General features: G+C 44.2%; 1 protein-coding gene across 3 annotated transcripts in view; it reads left to right on the top strand.

Annotated features, from left to right (window-relative positions):
- The window catches only part of Cfap61 (cilia and flagella associated protein 61), a 241515-nt gene that overhangs the window by 48362 nt on the left and 173077 nt on the right, over positions 1-20076 (top strand). For 2 of the 3 annotated variants that reach the window (XM_023720073.1, XM_023720074.1), the window contains exons 9-10: positions 7405-7496; positions 14394-14459. In XM_023720073.1, the coding sequence (XP_023575841.1) occupies positions 7405-7496; positions 14394-14459 (158 nt within the window). Of the gene's footprint in view, positions 1-7404; positions 7497-14393; positions 14460-18289; positions 18469-20076 lie in introns of all 3 variants that reach the window. The other variant, XM_023720075.1, reaches the window with a different exon arrangement.

The following is a 20076-nucleotide window of genomic DNA, read 5'->3' as shown; positions in this document are numbered from 1 at the left end:
TATATATGACCCTGTACAGGGTCTCGCTACACAGATCAGACTCATAGTGAATCTCCTGTTTTCAACCTCCAAAGCACTGGGATTACAGGCTTGTGCCACCACGCCCAGTCTCACTTGCCCTCTCAGCAAACCCTGGAGGTGAGGACGAACTGGAACACTGGAAATTGAACCCTGCTTCCTGAGTCTGCCTAAGCAGGTGCTTTAATCCAGTGAGCTATCTGGCCAGCCCTCTATTTTCTCTTTTTTTTTGGTGGAACCGGGGATTGGACTCAAGACCTTGTGCTTGCCAGGGAAGCACTTATTCCACTGAGCCATCTCCCTGGCCCCCCTCTAATTTCTTTGAATTTGTTTTGTTCTTTGTATTCTTTTTTGTTTTAGACAGACTCTCACTATATAGTAATTCAGGCTAGCCTTGAACTCTCCATGTAGCTCAGCCTGGCCTTGAACTTTCAATAATCCTCCTGCCTCAGCCTCCTGAGTACTGAGATTATAGTTGTGCACTACCACACCTAGCTTGTTCTTTGTATTCTAATTGCTTAATTCATTTTCACTTTTCTCATTTTATTTTATATTTTCATTTATGTATTTGGTACAGGGTCTCATTACGCAGCTAGGACTTGTAGTGATCCTCCTGTTTTCAGCCTCCCCAACACTGAAATTACAGGCATACACCTAGCATGTAGGACCTGGGATTGAACCCTGGTCCCGAACCCTGGTCCCTGCACCTGCCAAAGCAGGCATTTAGTCAGCTGAGCTATCTTGCCACCCTTCTCATTTTAATATAAAAGAATTTGTTGAGAAGAAAAATTTTTCCTCAACCAATTTAGATCGGGCACATCTTATTGTTCATTCCTAGGCATTTTATATTTTTACGTTCTTCTAAATATCTTTTAAAGATCTTTGCTTTTTAAACTGTTGTTGCTACATAGAAATGCACAGGCTTTTTGTATATTAACCTTATATCCAGCAACTTTCATATATTCACTTAAGATTTTTCAGTAGATTCTTAAGTATTTCTTCTGAATAGTGTAATTTTTTATCTTTTATTTTACCATTAGGTTTTTTGCATGTACTAATGACTTACAAAGACATGGCATCAGCAGGTATTATTTTGTTGTTCTCAATCTTGAGTGAAAGCTTTCCAACATTTCATCAAGAGTGATTTTGTAAATAACTAATTGCCATTTCTGTATTTGTGGTTAGCCAAGAATTTTTTTTTTTTTTTTTTTTTTTTTTTTTTTTTTTAGTCAGGATTGCTTTTTTTCTTTTAACTTGATTTGTTTTCAGTAGTAAGGATTAAACCCAGGACTTTCTGTGAACTACACATTTCTAGCCTTTTTAATTTTTTCCGATACAGTTGAACTTTACCATATTGCTAAATTCCCCAAGATGAGCTTCAACTTGTTGATCCTCCTGCCTCAGCCTCCCAGAGTGCTGGGATTATGGTGGTGTGTACTACCAAATCTGGCTTTGAATAGAATTTTATTTTTATTTTTTTCCATAATTTTATTGAGAAACAAATAGCAGTAAGACAGTTTCAAACCAAATGGGTAGGACAGTTTCAATAATTAACACATTGCATACATTCTTCCTACAAGATGTGGACATGATATCCTATTTACAAACACTATTTAAACAAATCCCTCTATTCATTAAGAGTATGTAACTATATAGCTATCCTAACCATTTTGAATACACAGATACAAAATGGACATTCACCTGTATCCCCTTTTTTGTTTAGTTCCTGAACAGAATTTTACAAAGTACTTTTTTTCTGTATTTACTGAAATGATTGTATAATTCCCCTCCATTATTCTGTTAATAAGATAATTACGAATGGCTATCATAAAGAAATCACCCAACAACAAATGTTGGAGAGGCTGTGGGGAAAAAGGCACCCTTCTCTACTGCTGGTGGGAATGTAGACTGGTGCAACTGTTATGGAAATCAGTATGGAGACTCCTTAGAAAAGTTGGACTGGAAATCCCATTTAAACCAGCTATTCCTCTACTGGGAATTTTCCCAGAGGATCTGAAAACATCATATCATAGTGATATATGTGTGCCTGTGTTTATAGCGGCACAATTTGTGATAGCCAAATCTTGGAAACAACCAAGATGCCCATCACCTGAGGAATGGTTGAGAAAGATGTGGTATTTTTACACAATGGAGTATTTTTCAGCTATTAAGAATGGTAAACTCAAAGTCTTTATATTGAAGTGGATGCCACTTGAACATATACTCATAAGTGAAATAAACCAGACACGCGTGTGTAAATATCGTATAGTTTCCCTAGTATAAGAACTCAAAAGAAGAAATACAAATAGAAAGGTATAATACAAGTAAAAAGGAAACAGGATCTCGAGGACTAACTAATCAAGAGAGGGAAAGGAGAAGAGCTAGGAAATATGACAATGTCAAGATATACAGTTATATGTAGAAGATGGGCAAGGCAATGATCCTGAGAATCTCCCTTTGACTGTTAACCCACTGCCTCCTCCTCAGCTGTCCTGTGGAGTCCTGGTACCTGGGACCCTACTCTTACAAAGTGAGTCTGGAATACATACTTTAAACGAATGAACCTTTTGTCTTACAGTTCTCAGTAGCTGTATGTGTGTTGCCCTGCACCCTGCTCGCTTGGGAGCCTCTTGGAGCAAGGTCTACACCTTACTGTTTACCTCTTTGAGCCGAGTACAGTATCTGCACCTTGCTCTTCATCGCACCTTGAGCTGAAAACTTTCCTTCCTAAAAAATGAAAATACTAAACAAAAATGCTCCTTTTATAATATCTTGAAGATAGAAATTTACTTTTTTTTGAAATTTACTTTTATAATTAAATATTTTAAATTTTAAAAATTTCATATAGGAGACTGTCTTTTAAAATTAAGATAATGTAAGGGCTGGCAAGATAGCTCAGTGGACTAAGTGCCTGCTCTACCAAGCACAGGGACCAGGGTTCAGTCCCCAGTCCCGCATGCCGTGCTGCTTATGAGCCAGTGACCGAGTCCAGGCATGGTGGCACACTCCTGTAATCCCAGTTCTGGGGGGCTAAAAATAGGATCTAAATACACAGAGGAAAAAAAAGTTAGGATAATGCCGTCAAAACTTAGTTTCTTTGGATCACCTTCCAAATGTGCTGTTCCCTGAACTCCCAAAAATGCCACCTGTTGTAGCTCTAGTGTGTTAGGACTTAACATCCTGCCAGACTTCTTTTTAAAAATTGTATGTGAAGTCTGTTTAGTCATAGAAAAAAAAAGTTTTTGTGGCCATGTTTTGTGTGTGTGTGTGTGTGTGTGTGTGTGTGCCACAAAGGTATGCAGGGCACCCCTCGCCTCAGCTGCTTGAGATCACATGGTGTTGATGTGCACAGGCTGAGGCACTGCGTTTCCCCTGTGCACAGCAGTCCCTGGTGGGGCCTCCCTCGTCCTTGGTGGACACTGAGGCTGCCTGTGCTGTTTTGTGACTGCATATAATGCAGCCCTGAATGCATGCATACAGGTCTCCACAGGCACTTTGCCTACTGGCTCTATTTCCAGAATCACCCTTGCTGGGCTGGGGACACTCACATTGTCACTAAGTACACCCAGCCTTTCTTCCAAGCTCCTCCCACTTCCACAGTTCCTGACGTCTGAGTTCTTACCGCTGGCCAGAGCGAGTGGTATGAGGGGAGACCCCATTGCTTCACGGACTTCTCTAGAAGCTGTTGGGGCTGAGCGGGCCTCATGTGTTTATCCGCAATTTACATTTCACTCCCCTTTTCTGAGTGTGACCTCTGCAGTCTAGACTTCCACTGCTGTTCAGTTATGTGCCTCAAGTATTTTCTCCGTGTGTGTCTGTTTTTTTTTTTTTTTTTAGACAGGACTTTTACATTTTGGTGTGGTAAATATGTTAATATTTTTCTTTTATGGCCTCTATATTTTGAAGTGTTTCCCTACTTCCTTAGAGCCAAGACTAGAGATTCAAGTGAAGTCGCTGAGTTCAAAGCTCCATGAAGAACAAGATGCAGATGCCCTATTAGATTCAGAGATAAATGAGAAGTAAGATGTGTCTTGTGGAGATATGCTCTCACATTGTCTTCTGTTAATTTTGAAGTGAATTTTTGGAAACTGCAGACTATAATGTACAGTAGTACCTCGATTCACAAATACTTCTGTTTGCAAACAACTCCATTTGGCAAAATTTTGCTTCTGTTCACGAATTCCTCGAGTGATAAACACAGCCTTGGCCATCTTCCCCAGAATTGTGGAAAGCATTAAGTTCCTGAGCCAAATCTGCAGATGATTTTTATTTCTGGAATGAACTAGGAACTGAAGTTTATTTTTTTCTCATGTGGATAACTAACATCGCTGCTTATATAGTTTATCCTTTCCCACTGACTTGAAATGCCACCATTAACAAATACCAACCTTTCCTAATGAGCTGGCTTTATTTGGTTCTATTCCTGCCCTGACAACCCACTCTTTGCCCATGGCTTTGTAATTCTTAATATTTACTATGAAATTTGACCCATTCTCTGTTGCTTATTGTCTACTATTTTTCCACATGCTCTTTTAGGATCAGTTTAATTTTACAAAAGAAAAATAACATTGAATTTTTAATAGATATTTAATTGTTAACTATAAAAGATCACGTATTATTTATCCCTAAATATTAAAAATGTTATATTTTGCATTTTCTTCAAAATGTTTTTAATTTGTATGACTGATGCCTAAATATTTCAAAATGCATGTTTTCTATTAAATGAAGAGCAAAGAAAATCCAAAGCCTAGTAGAACATAAGGTCTATATAATCCAGGTGCTCTTTAAGGATAATAATACAAAGTTATGAATGCAACATTAGCTGCTGAATCTTGGGAGAGACCTGTGCTAGAATCTCTGGCTTCATAGCTTCAGAGTAATTGTTGTACTTGTGGGGAGAAGGCTGGGAAACTATGTCTCCATTCCTTCTAGAATCACTGATCTGGGGGCTTCTGAGCTAAGTGGGCAGCACAAGTCATCAAGTAATAATTTGAGTTGCAGCCTCGGACATGTTTTTGGTTGTTGTACATTACAGAAAAGCACAGCCTGAACTTTTCCCTGGGACAGCTTGTCACATTCAAAGATCTCAGGGCACTTTATGAGCATTAACTAATTAAACCTCCAAACCCAAGGGGCACCCGAGGGAGAGGCGCAGCATCACCTCATGCAGTCCTGAAATGCAGCCACCTCTGGGGAGGGGTGGCAGCTGCCTAATATAAACTATAACACCTCGTGACAGTTTAGCCTAGACAATTAGACCTTGTTGTTGGTAATTGTCCTGTGACATCAGACTGCCAAGCAGTTCAGTCACTAGGAGTGCTAGTTCATTGCAAGTCTGATCCACCTGTTAAGGGTTCTTATTCTTTAATAATTTCACCGTAATCATACAAGAAATATACGTGCAGCATAGGTCCACTTTTCTTTCAGTGGGGCTTGTTTTTAGTTCTTCAAAGTTAAAACTGAACATAGGAAGGAAGTGTCCTTTTTACAATAAACTACAGGGGCTGGTGAGATGGCTCAGTGGTCTAAAGCACCTACTTAGAACAAGCTTAGCAAAGCACAGGGACCGCGGTTCAATCCCCCAGCACCACATGCCAGCCAGCCCTGCCCCCTGGTGGGCTGAGCTGGACACACACACACACACACACACACACACACACACACACAAATAAAATTAAAAATAAAATAAACTACAATTTAAAAGTAGAAATATATTGGTATGAGTGGTTTTTCATTAAAAAGTTTGCTGCTGAGCAAAACTGAGGGTAAATGACAGAATAGGCACATGGACCAGGCAGGGGAGGTGGGAAGGCTCTGGTGCTGTCATTTTATATATTCTCTGAGGCAGCCAGGTGTAGAAACTTGCGAGCTGAGCACACTTCCCTACGCCTTCAGTCTCAGCAGCAAAATAGGGTTAACCTAGAAAAGTCTGCTGCTTTTACCATCACAGACACATTGGAAGCCCACAGAGGCTCTCTGGGAGATTTTGCCGGGCACTGGAATATTCAGGAGCTGGAGATATGGGGCCTTTATATTCCCCAAGCCTCTCTCTTCAGGAGAGGGATTCTAAGTCCTCAGCCATTTTCCCACCATGCCTCATGCCAGGATGAGACTCTATCTCTGCACCTGCAGCTTTCTGTGCCTCTCTGCCGGTGCCCTGTTGTGCCTCCCTGCACATCTAATTTTTCTCTTAGAATTTTGTTCTCTTCCATTCACCTACATCTTTTTTGAGAGGAGCCAGAAAGCATTCGTCATCTGATAATTTGACTTGAGAGGTGATTACAGAACTGCCACCACAGCAGGCACTGGAAGAACAGGGAAGTGCGGCGGGGAGGAAGGAGCGAGGCCTGGGCTGCTCTGGCTAGTGTGTCCCAGGGGTGGCTAAACTGTGCTGGCTGTGGGGACCCAGGGTCACTCCTGAGAGTGGGCAGAGCATCCTGGGATTCTCTGCCCTAACGTTCAAAGGCTGAGAGCCAGTGTGAAAAGGGCGTCCCTGATGGAGCAGTGCTGGACAGGTGGGCATCCTACAGTGACCAGTGGTGGCCTCTCCCAGAATGGGCTCCTAATGCATCAAAGTAGAAGGGAAAAAAGCAGGGGGGGGGGAGAAAGAGAGAGAGAGAGAGAGAGAGAGAGAGAGAGAGAGAGAGAGAGAGACAGACAGACAGACAGACAGAGACAGACAGACAGACAGACACTGCATGGGTAGGGAAGAGGAAGTAGAAAAACCTTTTCAGAGAAAATAGGAATATTTTTTCCACTATGATTTTTAGTGTAGATTAACACATGAAGTCTAAGTACCACATGCTAACTGATTGTGCCACTAGAGCTCCAGATTAAACACACGAAGACCACCCTGATTACTGACTTTCTAGAACATATGAAACAATAATGCTCAGCAGTTCTTGCTTGGAAAACAAAAAACTGAGCCTCATGGCTGCTGGCCACTGCAATTCTACACTAAGGGAGAATTTCCCTCATGAGAATCCTTGGCCTGGCAACACCCACGGAACTCACTGTGGTTCTTAGCCTCTGTCTTAAGGTTGTTCCAAAGCCTGTTGTCCAGGAAGGCAATAATCACAGGTCCCACTATCCAGCAATGGCAGAGCCCAGGCTTCCTGCATGCTGGACTCAGCAGACCCAGGTCCCTTTTGGCCTCTTGGGGCAGGATCCAGTCATGTTCATTATTTGGGGGATAGAGAGTTGAGGTGGAGCTGCTTAGAGGCCCAACGTCAAAGCCAGCATGGCATAGGCTGCAGAGACTAGCTCTTGTCCCCTCCAGGTACCACCCCAGACTTAAGTCTCAGACTTGCTGCAGTATAGAAAACCAGGACAGCACTGTGCAGTCTCAGTCATCTGCCCTGTCCTAATCTTGCTCCTGTCTCACAGATGCTGAGCTCTGGGCAGACAGCCAGGGTTCCCAGAGGAATGCTGAGGAACCTCCAGGACCAGTCTCTCCAGAGGCCATTGGGAGTGCCCAGGTGAGCAGTGTCTGTCCCATGCTTAGCGTAGGGATGTGGCTGGGGCTGCTTGTGACACCAGGATACTGCTCTTCTGGGGTTGTTTCTGAGATGGTCTGTGGTAGAGACTAGGGCTTCCTGACGTGCTGAGAGCCTCACCCTGCTCCAGCCCCTCCCCCATAATGGCACTCACTTGAAGTTTGAGAGGAAACCTGGACTCTGTAAAGAGACCTCATGCCTGTGCGTTCTCAGAGGTGGTGGCCTGTGGTCCTGTCTCAAGTGGGCCTTGTGCAAAATAGGATGCCTGGCCATGGCTGTCACCAGCAGCCAGCTTTGTGGGCCTGTTCTAGGGGAGCCTCCTCTCATTCCTACTGCCAGCATGGTGCTAATAGGGCAGAGTATCTGCTGCTGCCCTGACCAAGGGGGACCTCACCAATGTTGTCTAGAGCCAGCTGTGAGCTGGACAAGAGATGATTTGGTGAGGGCCCCAGAATCAAGCCATCATTCTGTCCCAGCCAATCTCCTAACAGTGCATGTGTTCGTAGTAACAGAAATACCCCATTCCCAGGCCAGCCTGATAGCTCAGAGGACTAAAGTACCTGCTTAGGCAGAATGCAGAGGCTGGGGTTTGATCCCTGGCATGCCACGCCAGCTCTGCCCCTGGGGCATGCTGAGACAGTGACTTAGACTGGGTGTGGTGGCATGCGCCTGTAATCCCAGCATTTGGGAGGCTGAAAGCAGGAGGATCACTACAAGTCCAATCTATGTAGTCAGATCCTGTAGACTCTATAGACCTTGTCCTAAAAACAGACAAAAAAAACAATGCCCCATTCCCACTCTGTGTCTTCATATACTCCTGCAGGGCTTCAGTATATGTCCCCTTGTGTCCCTGGTAACAAGGCCACAAAGGTCTCCTTCCCTACTGAAGGGATGGAATAGGAAACCAGACTCACCCTGCTCCAGGCCCTCCCCCATGACACTCACTTGACGCTTGAGAGGAAACCCAGACTCTGTAAAGAGACCTCATGCCTGTGCGTACTCAGCCATCATTCTGTCCTAGCCAACCGCCTAACCGTGAATGTGTTCTTGGTAACAGAAATACCCCATTCCCAGGCCAGCCTGATAGCTCCTGGGGTGATGTGGTCAGCCTGTGCAATGTCAGATCCAAGATACTTCTCCCTCTAGTGTGGCCCCTTCAGCTGCTTAGTTGGCCAGCACCTGTCCCTCAGCCCAGGCTATGGCTGGGGGCAGACCAAGCTCCATTGTTTTCTGCCTCCAGTCCCTCCTGCCTTTTCTTCCCTTTGCTGGTCAACTTGCACGGAAGGAAGTTCATGGAGGAGAGGAGAGAAGAACACAGATTTGCACATCTGCCTCAAGTCACCTGATTGTCCCCCCAGTTGTCATGATATGTCTAAGGAGAAGACTTGGCCCATAGTTGGCTGGGTGTTGTCACTGGTGCAGGTCTGTTCTGTGTGTGGAGACTTGGTGCTATAGCCACAGTGTTGTTCTGAGGGCTGAGGACTGCCCATGGCCAGAACACAGCTGGCACCTGCAAGAGTGGTGGCCTAATGGGAAGGGAAGGGGCCCCTACTGAAGTTAGGGAGGAAGCACCACACAGGGGCATGGGGATGGAGGAAAATGGAACCAGTGAACAGTTTAAAGACAAAAGCGCCAGAAGCTAAGATGGAGTTAGAACCTGGGTTTACACTCCTACCTCAGACAACCAGGAAGTTGCTTAAATTTATGAAACACAACAATTTCCTTTCCTGTCACTACAGCAAAGGACAAGGATGCCCAAAAGATTGGAAACAAGCCAAGGTCACTCTGGATTCTTGCCTTGAGAAGTTTCCAAGCATTGTGCAGGACAGGAGAGGCTGGCTGACTTCCTGAATGGAAGAGCTGACCTCTGTATCCATGGAGATTTAAGCACTAGAGCTTGAAGGACAGAGTAGCAAAGAGGAGAGAGATGTCATTGGCCCAAAGGGGCCACTTGTGAGTGTTTAGCTGAAGACTGATCAGAGCGTGTGTCTGCGGAGCTCTAGAGTCAGCCTGAGTGAAGGCCGTCCCAGAAGACCTGAGTTAGCAGTATCCAGTGCTCAGGCAAGGCTGGAAGTGTAGCTGCCCTTGCCCTATCCAGACTGGCAAGCCTTATGACTCCCATGACTTTGAGAAGAGTCTTGCCTGCACAGTGGGGAATCATTAGTTTCAGGGAAAGTACCATTCCTTTCCTGTCTAATCTTCAGAGCAGAAGCCAGAAGGATCGTGTTCTTTCCACATGGTTCAGCTGAGTCCCCAAATCCAAGAGTATTTGTAGGAATACAAAATTATACTGTCCTCAACTAGGTAAGGTTCACAATATTTGGAAACTAATAAAAAATTAAGTGCTAAAAAATGAGAATATATGATATGTATGCTAGAGATAAGTTTATCAATTTAAAGGAATACAACTGGCAAAAAAAGAGAAAGGAATACAGATCTGAAACAGATGTTAGAATTAGTGGATATGAACACTGAAACAGATCTTTGTAACTCTGCATCATGTATTGTTTTCTTTCCTTTTTTTTTTTTTTTTTTGTACTTTAGGGAAGGGTCTACAGGGTGTTCAGGGTCTCACTACTAGAACAGATTCATAGTGATCCGCCTGTTTACAGCCTCCCAAGAGCTGGGATTACAGTTGTGCATCACCACACCCAATCTCAGTTGCCCTCTCAGTATGCCCCAGGGGCGGGGCTGGCACAGCAGGCCTGGGGATCGAACCCCTGGCCCCTGCGCCTGCATGTAGGTGCTTTAATCCTCTGAGCTATTTGGCTGGCCCTATATTTTATGTTTCAAAGGTTAAATAGATATAAATATAAAAATGTTTGAATCAGACTATAATATATACTTACAGTATATAAATTGAAAAACACATAGGAAGGATTAATAATGGATTAGGTATCCCACCAGACTCATGAACTTGAAATGCATAGAAATACTTTTTTCAGAATATTGATCTCTCAATGATGACATACCTTCAAGGATGTACTATGCAGTCTAGATAGAAGAAGAGAAAGATTGAGGCAAAAAAGATACTTGAAGAAACAATGACAAAAAATCCCCAAATTTGATGAAAAAAGAAAAACTATCTAAGAGATATAAGACACTCAACAAACACACAGCATGAAAAGTGTGCACAAAACTGTGCCAAAGCTATGATTGGAGGATGGGAAACTAATGATAAAAAGAAGATGTGAAAAGCAGCATGGGGGGACCAGCATGGAGGGGCAAGCTGGGGACAAAATGCACTTAGGACATTTACTGAGCTACACTGTGTTGTGGGCTGTAGAGTGTCTTAGAGACTTTTAGAAGACTCAGTTCCTCTAACCCTAAAAGACATTGCGAGATATACAGCTGCAGATTACTGTCCCTCATGAACATTAATGAAAACATTCTAATAAAAATTTTAACAAACTGAGTCAATATATACACCTTAAAAGGATCATGCATGATAATGAAGTAGGATTTATTCTGGGAATGCAAAGCTGCTTAAACACAAGAAAAATCAATCGATTTAATACACTATATTCACAAACCAAAGAAAGCCTGTACATGCATTCTTCTCATAAATGCAGAAAAGATATTTGAAAATTCAACATCCATTCCTCATAAAAGCTTTAGAAAACTATGAATAGAAGAGAACTTAATTTGATACAGGTTATTTTTGAGAAACCTACAGTTAGCTTCACACTTAATGGTGAAGCACACTAAATGCTTTCACTGTAAAGTCAGGAGCAAGATGAGAATGCCTGCTCTCCCCTCTTCAGTTAAAAATTAGACAGACTAAGCCTGTGTGAAAAGACATTAAAAGAAAGAAAAAGCATTAGATTGGAAAGAATGAATTAAAACAGCGTTGTATTCACAGATAGTATGACCATTTATGCTATTAGTACTAATACATATTTAGCAAGTTTGTAAAAAACATGCAAAATCAATAAGCAAAACTGAATTCTATCTCAATATAACAAGGATGAACAGTCAGAAATTCTTATAAGTACCACATACAACAATACAAATATATGAAATATTTAGAAATGAACCTTATGGGAGATTTTCAACACCTGCATGCTGAAAATTACAAAACATTTGTCAGAGAAATTAAAGAAAAAAACAAATGCCAAGACATTTTATGCTTAAACACTGGAAGACTGGATATTTCCAAGCTGTTAATTCCCCAAATTTATCTTTAGAGTCTATAAAATCTCAATCAAAGTTTCAGCAGGAATGAGTACAGAAGTTAAAAATGTTTCCAAGGTTTATATGGAAATAGAAATATGCCAGAACAACTTTGAAAACAAGCAAGGTGTGAGATTATAACTGAGTTAAAGCCTTCTAAAGTCTATTCTTGTAGCTAAGACAGTGTAGAGTTAATGTCAAGATCAACAACTAGATGAATAGAATAAAAGATTCCCTTATAAGGGGTTACAAGGATAGCCAATATTTTGGCCCTAGCCCTTCAAGGTCAGTGAGGACTCAGGACATAAGAGAACCTGTGCTGTGACATCTTGTAATTCAGTGGTGCCCCAAATTTTCTGATCAAGGAGATTATGGGGCCACAGACAAAAGTGATAGATGATGTAGAGTGTGCCTAAGGAGAGTCACCTAGAGAGAAAGCATTCTCTCAGGCTTCCACAGAAAGCAAATTGGTCAAGCAATGGCTGTGACTCATCTAGATGACTGACAGTGACAAAAGATCTACAAGGTGCTATACATGGTTTCAGGGTAAATCCTGAGGGGATTTGACTGACCTTATCAGATACAGAAGTTACATTTTTACTTATATAGGTCTTGCTTTAACTTGGTCTTAACCATCCAGCAGAAAAGTATAACCATGAAGTATAAAAAGTAATGCCATATTAATATGCTGAGCTGTAAAAGGCTCAAGTCAACAACTTCAGACAATTGCCAGTTCGGCTGATAACCCACTACTATTATGGACTATTGGACTATATTGGGTTATTTTGCTGAATTCAAGTACCTACAATATTTGAACTGGCAGCAAGTATGAAAATGTCCTTTAAAGACTTCTCCAAATACAGCTTCTCTAACAACAATGGAACACCCATCTCTGACAAAACAGAACAAAAAAGGGGACCATTTTATAGTGAAAAAAATGTATATACAAAATAGTTAAGACAGGGCTGGTGAGATGGCTCAGTGGTCTAAAGCACCTATTTAGAACAAGCTAAGCTAAGCAGAAGCACAGCGACCGCGGTTTGATCCCCAGCACCACATGCCAGCCAGCCCCACCCCTTGGTGGGCTGAGCTGGCCACACACACACACACACACACAATAAATAAATAAAATTATTTAAAAAAAAAACAAAATAGTTAAGACAGATACACAGTTACCTTCTATGAGTTCAATGAGAAGAACGATTTGTACTAATATTGTTTAGACAAGAGATCATGTCTGTATCTTGTCCTCTGGATAACCACTATGAAGACAACAATATGCAATGTATTAATTATTGTAACTGTCCTACTAACCTGTTTTGAAACTGTTTTATTGCTATTTTTTCTCATTAAAATGAATAAAAAATAAAGAAAAACAAAAATAAAGGTAAACATTCTGAAAAAAATTAAAAAGTAAAAAAAAAGTTTTTTAAAAAGATTCCCTTATAGACAGTTGATTTTTGACAGAAGAGGATAGTCTTTTTAATAAATGGAGTTAAGCCTATTGCATGTCTATACAGAAAAATTTTAAATCTCAATCCATTGCTCACTAGATGCAGAAATGAACTAGCTACAAATGGATCATAGGCCTAAATGTGAACTCCAGACCTACCCAAGGAGAAAACATTTGTGGTCTAGGTTTATGTAAAGATTTCTTTGGTACAATGTAGAAAGCATAGTACATAAAAGAATAAAAGCTAAATCAGACATCATCAGGAATTACAACTTATTGAGAAATATTTTTAAGAATATGAAAGACAAACCTCAGACTGGGAGAGAATATTTCCAATCATATATCTGACAAAGGACTTGTTTCCCTAATATTTTTTAAAGCTGTCAAAACATAGTGGTGCAAATAAATACCCCAATAAAAACAGAAAAAAACTGGAACAGACCCTTTCCAAAAGATGACGTGCTGTGTGAAATGACACCCACACCATTAGTCATTAAGGAAATGCAGATTAAACCCACCGTGAGACCCAGCTGTGTCCCAGCAAGAGTGGCCATTACTAAGGTCCACCATTTCACCCAGTGGGGATGCTACAGAGGCGATGTGGTGAGTCCCCACCTCAGAGTCACACTCAGCAACAAGAAGGAGTAAGCCACCGCTACTGCAGCAACACAGGTGGAGCTGTGGAGGGGTGGTCCTCCTCCCCTGCCAGTGGCACAAAGGGTATGGCTTCCTTTATATAAAATTCCAGAAAACACTAATGAATCCAGAGCGATGAAGAACAGGCCAGGGTTTGCCTGTTGTCGGCAAGGTCATAAGTGGTGGTGGGGTGGGGGAGTGAGGCACATGCTGTTTATTCTGATGGGAGTGATATTTTTATGGGTGCCTACTATTATGTGTTGATTATACCTCAGTGAAGCTGGAATTTAGAAAAGCAGTGCACCTCTCTAGTTACATAGGCGAATCAGAATAATGGCATCATAACTAACATTCAGAGATGTGCTGAGCATCTGCCTGTCACCTGTCCGTCATCCATCATTGATCGACTGACCTATCTATCCTCATTTTAGCTTTCCATTCTTATTTTATCCTAGCAACCTTAGGGAGTAGAACTGTTTTTGTCTCCTTTTCACAGTCGAGTAAACCCAGGCCCCATCACTTTCCCAGGGCCTCTGAGCCAGGGCTTGCTACTTCAAAATGGGCTCAGGACACTGTGGAGTCCTTTAATTCTTGTGTCTTGCTGTTGTCACTTGCAGGAAAAAGTCACGGAAGAAACTGAACTGCTTTCAGCAGTCCACAGTGAAAATGTCAGTGACATACAGGTAAGGTGCGTGCTGGGCCCTGCCTGCCAGCTGGCCACCCCTTCCACTTCATCCTGCCCCCTCAGTCCTGAGTGACCTCTCCCCTTCTAGACTCTGCCTCTTCCCCAGTTCACTCCCAGTTCCCCTGCGCTCCACAGAACCCCCTGCTTCCTCTGGCCCCTTGCTCCAGCTCCAGCTCCCACCAGGCACAGGCTGAAGGCCTCAGTAGCCCGGCAGGCTCCCCTCCCTCCTGAGGTGTGGGTGGTGGTGGGTGCCAGGGGCCTCTTGTGGGATCAGCCCCGTGTGTTTCTGCTCCAGGCTGTCCTTCCATCTGTTAGGTGGTTAGGTGTCCCCCTCCAGCTTGGAGTAGGGTTATGATTTTATACATTGATTATTTGCAACAACTTCAGTAAGTATTCCTTTTCTCCTTTCACTTGCCAAAAAATAAAACATTTTGCAAAGGCAGATTTGCAAGGCTCTGTATTGTAGCCAGTGCACACACATGCGCGCGCGCGCGCACACACACACACACACACACACACACCATGCACACCTGAAGGTGCTTTGGGTCCTCCACATGTTTCTCAGGTTCTAGCGCCTGCCTCTAGTTACTGATTTCAGCCACAAGGTGCATGACTCTTCCAGGGATGCCTGTGGCTTTCTTCCACCTTGCCCACCTTTGGCACGTGGTCCTTGGTCAAACCCACAGTGTACACTCCAGGTGCACTCTCTTCCTGCTAGAGAGCAGAGGGCTCAGGGGACATCCAGGTTCTGTGGACCCAGTGTGGGCTCTGTCTCCTTCTCCAAGAAACAGAGGGAGGCCTCATAGGACTTTGAGTCCAAGGTTGTCCAAAGGGACATTGTACTCCACGGTCCTGTGTGCACCAGAGGGGTCTTCTTGATGGGCAGCAGACTCCGTATGTCATCTGGGAAGAGGACTGGGCAGTCAGGCTTAGGGCGGTCCTGGGATGTGTGCACTGACCACTGACTGCAGACTCTGGGGCTCAGTTGGAGGGCCACGCATGTACCCACGTTCTGCCCAGATTGTGAACAGTTAAGTGTATGAAGAAGTCACTTAGGACAAATGTCTCCCTCTCTGGTGGCTGCCACTGGGCTGGATGGCAAAGTCTGGAGCTAGAACACAAGGGCAGACCCCACAAGAGCCCCCAGGCACCCACCACTGCCCACACCCCAGAAGGGAGGGAGCCTGCCAGGCTACCGAGCTTCAGCCCATGCCTTAAGGGAGCTGGAGCTCTTTTGCCTCTGGGGCATCCAGCGTGGCCTCCTGGGACCTCAGCAAGATGCATCCCTGGGGTGCTCACTTTGGAGCTGGAGTTGGTGGTGCCCTCTCTAGTGGTCCTTTACTCCCTGAACAAGGATGTGGGGGTCGAGGATGATCCCCTACTTAGCAGAGAACCTGTGGGACCCCAAGGGTGTCTGGGTAAACAGGCTTCATCTCTGAGTTTATATCCTGACCCTGCTGGAAGAAAACACTAAAATGACAAATCCGCAAAGACAGTGAGACAGAGAACAGTTATTGGAAGATAAGCACTTTAAAAATATTTGGAAACCAGAAAATCGATGGAGGAGTTTACACTGGCTTAACCCAGGCAACAAGGTGAGGGGGAACAGGAGCTTTGGCTGAGGCAGGCGAGGGACAGGACTGCACACAGCCTGAGGTGGGGTGGCCAGAACCCCAATTCCCTGCCTATACCACTCAGTTCACCTGCTGGACCCCAAGGGAAGCAATGGTGACTTCTCAGAGGGCAAGAAGATGAAGCTCTAAGCACAGGTTCCTGAACATCTGAGGTGGTGTGCTGAGGGAGCACACGCTGGTGGGAGGAACTCTGCATTTCAAGGCCGTGGCCTTGCAGTTTTGTGTCACTGCTGCCACAAATCACCACAGAGTTGGTGACTCAAATCAGCACAAACCTATATTATTCTAAGGTTCTGGAGGCTGGGAGCCTTGCTTACTGAAGTCTCCCTGGGGACGGGCATGTCCCTTCTGGAGGAGCTGGGGAGATGTTGCCCTGCCTTTGTGCTACTTCCCAAAAGTGCTTGTGTTCCTGGACACAGAGCACTGTAATCCTAATCCTAGCCCTAGCCCCACTCTGGCCCCTGCCTCCCTATTGTGAGGGCTCATGTTGCATGGCATTCACATGATACTCCACACACTCTCCTCCAGCAGAATCCCCAACTGAATGTCACCTGCAGCATCCCTAGACCCCATGAGGCAGCACACCTGGGGTCCCAGGATGAGAGTGTACATACCTTCAGGGCCACTGCTCCGTATGCTGCAGGCTCCTGTGCAGAGGATTTAGAACCACACACCCCAAAGCAAACAGGCCCAGAGAAGAGGCTTCCAGATAATACCACTTGGGGGTGCTGCCCCCATTACCAATCTTTGCCAGGTCACCCCCCCACAAAGCACCCTCATTAGCCCAGTGCTGTTGAGTTTTACCTTCTACACACTCTGGTCTTTTTAAGCAGCTGGAAATGTGCCCCAGTACTAAAATGACCTAACCCAGGAATGAGGAAAGGCACTTCAGGACTAGGTGAGGCAGAAAAGTGAAGTTCACAGATCAGCTCAGATGCCCAGTTGCTCAGAAAATAATATTGTCTAACACTTGGCAGATCTGATCAAGCATGGGGAAAAATTAGGAAACCAAACAAATGAAAATGAAGTATCTATATGAAAGCAGTCACTTTATACTACTGTGTTTAGCAATGTCACATCTACATTAACAATACTTACATATTCACAGTAGGCTTACATATTCATACTAACGTAAGGGCTGATTTAATGCTAGGCTGTGATGTAATTGTACTACTGGAGAGAGAATTGGGGAAGAAGGAAGTATAAAAGGGTTAAATCCCCTCACCACAGCAATGTCCAGTAGAAAATTTCAAAAGCTGATGAATTAAGAAATAGCATAAGTGTATTACTCAGAAACGGATAAATCCCCCCAAATGAAAACATTCATAGTGTCAGCCAGTGGGGCAGGGAACTGAGAGAGATGAGGAACTGCTGATGCCCTATGCATTTTAGTGCTAATGTTATTTTAATTTGTGTCATATGCATGTATGACTTTGATTTAAAAGAACCCAAGAAAGATCTCAGAATGAATCGGTCTTGCAAGGGGGTAATCCCTTTCCAGGTGCCCATGACATCGGACTCTTTTGTTTAGATTTCGCCACCACACTAGCCCTGCCCCACCTGAGCAGTAGTAAGACCTAAAATCCTCATGTGACAGAGTCACAAAGGGAGTAGGCAGTGCAGAGCAATTTTGTTGATGGAAGTGTGTGTGTGTGACTACAGCGCTCCAATCTCTACCCCATGATATGGTTAAAAACATGGATCCTGTGTCAAAGGCCAACTAAAAGCATTAGTTTTCTAACCCCTGTGGGAGAACTTGTCTTAATCATTTTATAAATTCTGAGTCTCATTAAGAACCGTGTGTGTGTGTGTGTGTGTGTGTGTGTGTGTGTGTGTGTGTGTTATAGGAGACTGAACCTAGGATCTTCGCACAGAGAACATTTCCAGGCCTGTTTTTATTTTTTATTTCCAGGCAGGGTCTCACTAACTCACTAAGTTGCCCAGGATGGGGTCAAACTGCTGACTGTCCTGCCTCAGGCTCCCAGGGTGTTGAGATTACAGGCCTGCACTCCCATACCTGGTTTCATTAGGAGCATCTTCAAACTAAGCCCACCTTACAATGAATTCGTAGGTGAGACAATCACGGTACTAGGAGCAGTGTAAAGTAAAGATGATATAGCCATATAGACCCCGTCTCATTAGCCAACCCCAATGAACAGGAGTCCCACTGGAGCCTCCTCTCTCCCTGCTGTAGGACTCAGAGAGACACAGTCTGATTTCTCTGACTGGTGAGCAGGAGCACAGTGTCAGCCGCTGGAGTTCGGCATCCATCCAGCTGCCCAAGGAGCCCAGCCACTTCCGCCCGGTCTACAGAGGCACCCCCATTGCGTTCTGCATTCAGCTCTTTTGTATCGATGAGAAGTACGAGGCAAGGCAAGCACTGGTCTCCAAGGGATCAGTTAAGGGTCAAGACAACTCAGGACATTGGTGGCCCCATGTTTTCTTTTTGAAGAGTCAGTGTTTACAAATCTCACACTCCACCTCTGATTCCCTTGGGGAGTTTTCCAAACAGCATTTTTGGTCCCCACCCAGAGATCCTAATCCATCAGATTTGAGCGAGGAGGGCAGAGGTGGGCATGAAAGCTGGCAAGGTCTAGGATCCTTGGATCACCACTGAGGCTCTGGAAACTGACCACATGCTGCTCCCATTCTCTAAAATTTCCAGACACTTTGGATTTGGGTTGTTTCCTATCTGGAGTATTTTAGTTCCAAGTAACAGGAAATCCCATTGAAATTGGCTTTGTGGACAAAAGGTGGAATAGATTAGTCCATTGTAGGGCTAATTTCAGATAAGGTTTGAGCCCAAATGTAATTGACCAAACCGGGGACCAGCCTCTCTCTCTGCCTCTTTATTCTGATCCTCTGTGGTGCCTCATCTTGGGGCCATGATTGCTGACAGAAGCTGTTCTACATAGACATCCAGTGAAGGGGACACTCTGGCTAGGGCTCAGCCTGCCAGCCAAAGTCCCACAAGTCCTGACTGGACTGAATGTTCATTCCAGAGTCAATGACAGTGACCGAGCTGGGCCTCAGAATGGGCTCAGTCACTTGCCTTGAGCCCTGCCCTGCACCTGGGGCTGCAGCCTCACCTGATGTCAGATGGGAGCAGGCATCCATGGACACCTGGGCTGCCTGCCCCCCTGTGCACCCAGCATTCAGGACTCGCTGCCACACCCCCGTCTGGACCTGGACCACTGCCCTTATACCCCACATTCCATACCTCCTATAGCACAGCACCAGTCCAGCAGCTACCCCAAGCCAGTCTGTAGAAGGAAAAGACTGTCACATTCGACAGATCAGACATTTTGGAGTACCTTTAGATGACCCAGCACCAGGCCAGGCACAGTGTTGTGGCAGACGGTTTTGAACATAGCTCCAGGCTCCCAGGCTCCTCTAAAATAAACAATATCTTGCTTTTTTTAACACTAAATTTTCAGCCTCTGTGATGATCTTGAAGCTTGAAAAGAGAAATTTAAAAAATTCTGATTATAGTGTAGGCCTGCTTGACTTGTCTCAATATTCCTTTCTACTGTGCATTTTGATATGAGTGTGAGTGACTCATATTTAGGGATGTGACTTTTGGATTTTTAAACAGAAATCCAGTGGCCCAGTATGGATTGCCTGTGAATGCAAACCACAAGCTCCCAGGAAATCTTTTTTGCAAATAAAAGAGAAGAACAGCCTATAACCTAATCTAACCTGTGCTCAGCTTGGATCAGACCAAGAGCTGTCTTTCCTGTGGTTTTTTTTTTTAGACAGTATCTTGCTGTGTAGTCCACGTTAGCCTCAACCTCACACGATCCTCCTGCCTCAGCCTCTCAAGTGCTGAGATTATAGATGTGCAGCACCACGCCAGGCTTCCTGTGTCTTTTCAAGTGTACAGAGATTATTAATTGCTATGACAGTGACTTCATCTATAAAATGCTTTACTACTGACACCTGACTCTTGTAACTTACATTCTGCTCCACTTGTGCTCTGAC

This window comes from Octodon degus, unplaced genomic scaffold (assembly GCF_000260255.1).
Source record: "Octodon degus isolate 3935 unplaced genomic scaffold, OctDeg1.0 scaffold00073, whole genome shotgun sequence".
Classification (NCBI taxonomy): Eukaryota; Metazoa; Chordata; class Mammalia; order Rodentia; family Octodontidae; genus Octodon; species Octodon degus.
Note: the sequence above shows the minus strand (reverse complement) of the source record. Positions and strands in the feature narration are given on the sequence as shown.